This window comes from Lipophrys pholis (assembly GCF_963383615.2).
Source record: "Lipophrys pholis genome assembly, chromosome: 10".
NCBI classification, from domain to species: domain Eukaryota; kingdom Metazoa; phylum Chordata; class Actinopteri; order Blenniiformes; family Blenniidae; genus Lipophrys; species Lipophrys pholis.
The window spans coordinates 24,387,698-24,395,819 of NC_137640.1; the positions used below are offsets into that span (position 1 = coordinate 24,387,698).

The 8,122-nt window shown below is 39.4% G+C and overlaps 1 protein-coding gene across 1 annotated transcript; it reads right to left on the reverse strand.

The window, feature by feature from the left end:
* Nucleotides 1-2,734: 2,734 nt before the first annotated feature.
* LOC308115440 (uncharacterized protein) lies at nucleotides 2,735-5,441 on the reverse strand. The gene is made up of 5 exons (XM_080472950.1): nucleotides 5,315-5,441; nucleotides 4,732-4,842; nucleotides 4,472-4,633; nucleotides 4,236-4,352; nucleotides 2,735-3,954 (listed from the first exon to the last, which is right to left on the reverse strand). The coding sequence occupies exons 1-5, from the start codon at nucleotides 5,364-5,366 to the stop codon at nucleotides 3,074-3,076; spliced, it is 1,323 nt and encodes a 440-aa protein (XP_080329076.1). The 5' UTR covers nucleotides 5,367-5,441; the 3' UTR covers nucleotides 2,735-3,073.
* Between the last annotated feature and the right edge of the window lie 2,681 nt (nucleotides 5,442-8,122).

The window sequence follows — 8,122 nt, forward strand, 5'->3', positions numbered from 1 at the left end:
TTGGGTTTCATGCTTTCATTTCTCAGTGCTGCAAGTTAAACGAGCTTCACATTCCAAAAGACTATTGAAGCAAAATATGAATCACTCACAATTTGCACTCCCTCCTTTTGTCCCTCATTGCCGTGGAGCAGGATTGTTGTGCTGCTGTTGTTTGTGTCACCGTGATAGCAGCACCTGCTTATGAAGTCTTTGATTGATTCAAAATATTGTTGTGAGAGTACTGTCGGAAACCAGCAGGAGAAATCACATGACTCCAATATTAACTTCTTTTCATTGGCTTCCTCTGAAATCTGGAAAGAAATTTCAAATTTCAAAAGTATATATACTTTTAACTTAGTTTTCAACAACCAAGCTCCAACACATCTTAAAGAGCTATTACTTAGTCCCATATTACCCAGATCACTTTCAGCTCTGCTAGGTTATTTTTTGGTTCCGAAAAAGGTTCCGAGGTTTTCTAAAAGTTGATGAAGAGGCGGTGCTTTTAGTTATCAGGCTCCTCTCATGTCAAACCAGTTAGCAGTTTCAGTGAGACAAACACAGTGTCTACTTTGATGGTCAGATATTTCTGTTGAATAATGCTTTAATTGTTTTGTTTTCAGTCCTCTTTCAGCATGTCTTTGTATCTAGCATATGAGGAAATACAAGAAACATGAAAGACCAGTTGTGATCATGGTTTTAGGGAGTGAGCCGTCCAGCCGTCAAAAATGTGTGGATGTGTTGTTAAAAACCGCCTAAAAAATGTGTATAATGGCCATCACTACTTGTCAATGTCTAATTGAGTCTAAAGCTGAAACTTCTGCACTGCGCACGCGTGTTCCAGTTTGCTCATGACTATCAGTCATATTTTAATCATATTTAGCTTGCAACATCGCTACTGTACGAGCGCCGCAGCTCGTTAAAATGTCAAGGCTTTTACATGATGCACCTGAACGCATCACGAACAGTTGTCATCTCCTGTAGTTAATACCAGACCAACATCGCGCTCGGACAAAAACTTTCTTTTATTACTGAAAAAGTTCAGAGAAATGTATTTGTGAAAGCACTGGAGGCCAGAAATAAACTGCAGTTGAAAAGTTTAAACGCTGCATCACAGACGTGTGGCTGCTGTGAGGGGGCGTGGCCTGCGAGTTCGGCAGCTTCTTATCGGAGTATGAACGGTCCTGCCGAAAAAGCTTTTTTTTCAGCAGCTGGCTGACGTCACTGACGAATTTTCTTCTTGTTCTTATGGGTTCAAAAAGGGAGTATGCAGGGGCCTTCAAGGCTTCACTCAGATGGCCGTCTGACCTGTTGTTTGCCCGACACATACCCGCATTGTTCACAACCCCGCCTAAATGTTACCGTACGTGTGCGGTGGGACCGCGCAAACAGAGTCGGGCTTTTGTGCGCTTTGCCGTACTGTACCCTCCCGCCTCGCCCCGCTCTGGCGTGGGACCATGGCTATATTCTACCCTGCTGTTGAAATGGGGAAAGGGAGCATATTATCTCTACATTCTTGGAAGGAATGGTGTTTGCTAGTGGTTGAGAGACAACGGGAGGGTCAACACGCCTATTCTCATCAGATGTGAAGGATCCTCCTCAACACAATCTTCTGTGTCAGACATTTTCTCCTCTATGTCACTTTCACAGCCAAAGAGCTGTTCCAAATCCTTGTGGACAGTAAACCTTTTCCCAATGGACATTTTCAGGTGAGAGAGAGAAAGCAGTGCAGATTGCAGCACACACAGATCACAATGAGGAAGGATTTGAATAGAGAGCTGTCAGGCAAGCTTTGATGTGTTTGCACCGCCCTTATTTTGCATGAACTACCAATGTTGTTGCGGGAATACCTCACCCTGTATCAAAAGTATCAGCTCTGCACCTGCAGGTGTGGGAATGTTCGGTCACACAGACAGACCAACAAGCTTTACACAGCAAAAACAGTTTGGGGTCAAATTGACCCCAGTGGAACACCAATACGTGTAATATGTGTTCAGTGAATTGGAAGAAATGTCATCATGATAATTTTATGCTTAATCAGTTAAAAGTCATGAAATATGAAGCAAATAAAATAAATTCAGCTATTTTATTTTGGAATTTTAATCATTTATTTGTGAATGATAAAAACTGAATGTCTTCAAATGGACCCCATAGAAGGGTTTAAGCTTTGATGAATGTATATTATTATATTTCGTATATTTCTATGTAAAATGTTTATATATTTCTTTTATTTCTTTGTAGAACACTGAATTACCTTGTGTTTCAATGGTGCTTTATAAATCCATTTCACTTGCCTTCCCTTATAGTCTGTTGCCAGGTTTGAGAATGATGCAATAAACCAGCGCAATAATTTCAATGCAACATCAGTGTTTTATGCATCTTGAGACCTCAATATTTTATTACTTGACTGCTGTTTTGTTCTTAGACACTTTTTATAAATTTTTTTAATTTTTTTACAGTTTTTCTCAATTGATAAGACATTAAATTCCATTCACTGCACACAGCCACCAACTGACTGCACACATTTCTCAATACTGTAAGTGCTTGTGCTTTGAGTGTTGCTATCTGAGCCAATGGAAATGGAATTGTGTTCATGTGTGCATTTTTAAAGACAATTAAAGGTCTCTCTCTTCATATCTGTCTGTCTGTCTGTCTGTCTGTCTGTCTGTCTGTCTGTCTGTCTGTCTGTCAACTGCATCCCCTCAAATAGAAAAGTCTTTTGTCATGAAGGTGTGAAACAAAAAAGTCAAAATCATAATTACTTGCAGATGTTCTTTATTGAACTGACAATTTAAACTTGGAGCAGTATTGAATAGACTTACAACATAAGCATAGAAAGAACCTGATTTACTTAAATCATTCAAAGATGATTCATTTTGAGGTGTAATGAAATCACTTGTTTTGATATTTGTCAAAAGAGAAAAATCCCATCTGATACTTGCAAACAACCATTAAGAAACACTTGATTGATTAAAACCACTGAACTGTCTTAAAGAAAAAGTTCTAGAAGAAAAATCAAAATTGAAATCCAAAAGTTAACCACAGTGATTATGCATGTTGATGATCTCTAAATGATTTAAAGGAGGGCAGAATATATCTAATCTTCAGCTGTGGTAGAGCCCTTATGGTCACAGTAGTTCTGCAGGTGACTGGCGTAGTGGGGCAGCAGGTTATAGTGGTGGCTCTGGAGTAGTTCTTGGAGTTGGTGGAGGACCTGTTGTTCTTTCTGGAAGAGCCCCAAAAGGTTCTGTTGCCCACAGAGAGAAAGGTGGAGCTGATGCAGGAGCACCTGGTGGTTGTTTACAAGCAGGCATTGCTGGTAGTGAAGTGGAATTTGCTGGTGGTGGTCACTTGGCAGTTCTTCTTGTTGTTCCAGCAGCTTGTTTTGGTCACCAAGCAGCTTTAGATGCAGGTTGAAAAGCACCAGTTGTTGTTGCTGGAGCAGCTCAAGGTTTATCTTGGCTGACAGTTGCTGTAGTTCCTGTAGCAGAGCTTTTATTTGTGCTAACAGTTCAGGTGACGGAGTGTAAACTGTTGTTGATTCAGTAACAGTAGTTGTCGGCTCAGGAGTGGTTGTAGTTGTAGTTGTAGTTGGCTCAGGAGTGGTTGTAGTTGTGGTTGTAGTTGGCTCAGGAGTGGTTGTAGTTGTAGTTGTAGTTGGCTCAGGAGTGGTTGTAGTTGTGGTTGTAGTTGGCTCAGGAGTGGTTGTGGTTGTGGTTGTAGTTGGCTCAGGAGTGGTTGTAGTTGTGGTTGTAGTTGGCTCAGGAGTGGTTGTAGTTGTGGTTGTAGTTGGCTCAGGAGTGGTTGTAGTTGTGGTTGGGGCAGGTGTAGTTGTTGTGGTAAAAAGGAAACAGGTTGGTGTAAAAATAACTGTTCCCACTTCTTCCATGAAAGGCAGATTTCTGATGTCAACAGCGATGTCACACACATTTGAAGTTCCACATCCATTGACACGGATCTGTTGGCCATCTATCAAGACTGTGGATGAAAAGATTGAATTTGAGTCAAACAATTTCTTCATTAGTCATGCCAGACAAATATATGTCGATGATTAAAGTACGAAGAAAACAGATTCAGAGTCTTCTGTATGTATAGAGAAAGAAAAAGTGTATTCATGATAACTTTGAAATATGTATATCAATCTTTTTCCTGTTCAAAGGCATGCAGTGATTTTAAGTCCTTATACTCATGAAACAAGTTTAAACAGAAGTAAAAATGATTCAGAGATTTTTTTTTAAATGTACAATAAAAATACTCACTATCTGACTGAAAGCAGGTGTCCTCCTCTCCTCTACAACTCACTACTGCATCACACTGATCAGTGCTGGGATCACAACCATTGCATTGTATTCCATTTACTGCAGGAATAGCAGGGACTGAAACAAAAGAGATGAAACCACAGAGTGAATATTTAAGCCTTTTAACTTTAAAAGTATTTTGAAATATTTGTTGTTTGTTCTTTTCATCACAATTCTTCTGATCCAAATATACTTACAGCTTAGGGTCCTCAAGTTGCATTCATTCACGTCATCACAGCACTCAGCATTTGCAACTGTGTGTATCCCACCCAGGTTGGCTGCAATAGTCTGTGTGCCTGTGGTTGGACAAACAGCGGGACCTGCACAGTCCCTGTAGATTCTCTCTGTTCCACCGGTTTCTGTTGTCAAAAAAAGAGTATTGTGAATTTCATGGAACACATGTTGAATTTTTCAATAGTTCAGTGAAAAGGAAAAGATGATATGAAGAAAAGAATACCTGTGATGAAGGCATTCAAACACATTTCTCCAGGCGCACATTCAACTGTCTCTCCGAAAGCACACCTCAGATCATTGACATCTGTACATACGTCACACTGGATTGCTCCAGCTGTAATGGGAACAAACATAGAAAAAATATTATTTTATGAAAAGAAATGTGTGAACGGTGAAATGTCTGAAGATCCTGAATGTCTGAAGCCTTTGTCAGAATATCATTTAGATTTAACATTGAGCTTTAATCCTGGTTTATACATATGTACATAACTACTTTCACAGTTTTAGTTTAGTTTTTTGTTCTTGAATTCCTATCTCCAGAGGTTTTTCCCTGTGCTGTCACATTTCAATATCTCTCATAGGAATTAATAACTAATTATGTTTCATCTATTATTTTGATCCGTCATTAATTCCAGAAATCAAAGTAAAACTTAACAGCTTCAGCAGATTTACTAATGGATACATGTTATAATATTATTATTATCATTAAACTTTCTTTTACAATTTCTAAATTGTATTTCCGTGTTAATAATAAATGAACTTGTGTTGTACCTGCATAAGTTGTATTGTAAAATAAGTTTGGTTACCTGCTCTGGAGAATGCCCACAGGAGAGCGAAAGAGAGGATCAGCTTCATCATGATGATCAGGAGTTTTCAGGAGTCTTCCTGAAGGCTGGATCTGTCTCTGCTGAGCATCACTTGCCTTTTTATATTGTTCAGGTGTTCAAGTACTTGATGAAAAATGTGTGCGTAACAACCTTAATTACTGGGTGTGTTGTCCATTCTTACAGGATGATCTTTAAGACACTCCTGATTTGATTCTTGTGAACAATCACCACACCCTTTTTATTTATTTGAAATGTTTCTCAGCTGGAAACACTGACGGCATGCCTCTCTGTTGAAATTAGTTGGTTGGCTTTGTGTGCACTTTGGACAATGAACTGTCAAACTCCCTTTATATTTTTTTTTGGACAATTGAATTGTTGTGTGTCAGCTGTGAAACCATGCACACTGTTCTCAAGTTATGGAAATGAAGAGTTTCCATTATGTCGATGAATATTTAAACGCTCCCTGAATCTTGAAATAGCATCACATTGATCTGTCGCCAGCTATGGAATCACAGGAGTGCCAAAATTAAAAGGAAATAAATGTGGAAATATAAAGACAATCAACAATACAAAACATATACAAAGGCAGTCATGTTCTTTTTCTATCTTGTCTTTGCTTATTCCATTTTGTCAATGCTTCTCCTGTTTTGTCTTTGTCTTTTCCATTTGCTTTTTGTCATTGCATTTACTCGATGAGTCAAGCCGTCTGGAAAAGACAAAAGCAATGCAATGCAAATCAGCAAGGGCTGTTCGCGGGTCTTTCTGTTCAGCGTGACTAGTCGATACCTGATCACACCATTCCTGCTTGAAAGACGTCATGTTGAGCAAATTTTGTTCATGCCAATAGATGGCACTGTTGCATTAAGTATAAGTTTGAAGTATTTAATTTATTTTTCCTTTAACACATTTCTTATTTCTTGTACAATATTGTAAATGTCATTTCTTTGTTTCGGTAACAAAAGTATTTAGTTTGATTAGGAAATCCACTGGCTATGTTGGTTTTTGGTGTAATGTGGGCGTGTCCACTCATCGTATTTATATTTCCGGGTTTGTCGGAGTCCGGATTGTCCCTCCTAACGCCTTATCTATCGACTTTACCTTAACCCCGTGGATGACGTCACGGGGTTAAGGAAAGGTGTTAGAGGGCTTCCTAAAGTAGTTAGTGAAAGGCGATCATGTCAGTGTGGCCATAGACATAATAAAGATTAGACGCCTCATAACTGAGGAGGGACACAGCAACAGCACCGCCATCTTGGACCGGTGGTGGTGGCAGGGTGAATGAACATCGATGATGGGAAGATATACTCCTCAATCTTTAAGTAGAATTATCAGTTGAATTTTAAAACGATTTCTAAACTGTTTTGATTTTTTTAAAACGTCATACATGTAGCTACTTTGTTTAGTGTGTGTTAATGTGCAGTATACACTTTGTATGCATTGATGTGCAGTATACACTTTGTTTGTGTGTGTTAATGTGGGGTACACACTTTGTTTTACTGGGCTGTCATTCATGTGAAATTGATTGACAATGTTTTGTAAATCATGTGAAATGAGTGCAGTCAATAATTTCTGAATTTCTTGAGCGAGACAGATATCGTAATGTATCGTGGATGAAATTTCCAATGACATACCGAGCAGAATCGCTGTATTGTGATAATACTGTTATCGTTGGCAAATAGTTTACTGGCTATACTCAGCCGTAGTAATGGTTCTAATCATAATATCAATCATAATATAAGAATCCAGTAACTATAATCCAATAATAAAAACTATAATAATGATAAACAGCATTCGATAATTCTAAGAAGGTAATATAATATAATAATATACCAATAATAATCGTACAATGAGAATACCAGTAAATATAAAATAAAATAATAATTTGAGAATATAATAATTCTAAAAATAGCAATAACATTAATACTGTAGTAGCACAATTATACAATAATAATTGTCAAATGCAATGTATAGCCATAGCCCTAAGCAATTGTTGCCTTGTTCTTCTACCGCAACTTCAGTGTGGAAATGGTTGCAGACGACAGCAAGTTGCAGCATCGCTTCAGCAGCTTGGAGGATGAGAACAAGAAACTGCAGGAGGAAAAAGAGGTCTGGAGGAGCCGGGTCACAGCTTCAGAGTGTGAACTGCAGCAGAAGGACTCCGAGCTCCAGGAGAAGGACCAACTCCTGAGAGGGATGCAGGAGGAGGTCCAGCACCTGAGAAAAAGTCTGCCGTCCCACCAGGATGAAGCTGAAGAAGCTCGCATCAACTTCAAGAACCTTAAGGAGCAGTTTTTCAACCTGGCAGAAGCTCTACACTTTAATCACATTGATTGTGAAAACCTCAGAGTTGAATTGAGCCACAAGCGAGGAGGTGAAAAAGTTCAACACCCTGATGGAGACCACCAAGGCAGAGCTGACAGAGACCCAGGAGGAGCTGCAGCACCTGAGAAGCAGCATCCGGTCTCGCCAGGACGACGTTGAAACATCTTGCGTCACCATCAACGACCTCATAGAGCGGTTTTCCAACCTTCACATAAGTGAGGCAGAAGAACGAGGAGGTCATAAGGTTAAACACCCTTATGGAGACCACCAAGGCCCAACAGGAGAAAGCAGGGGCCACTGCATGGGAGGAAGAGACTGCAGCAAAGACGCTTTCCGAAATACTCATAAGAGGAAAGTCAAAAAGCGAAAGAAAGAGAGGAGAAAGAGTGAAGAGTGGCTGGTGGAAATTACAAGTGCCTTGTTACTTTTAAAATCTATCAGCCACAATGTCAGGTGATTCAAAAA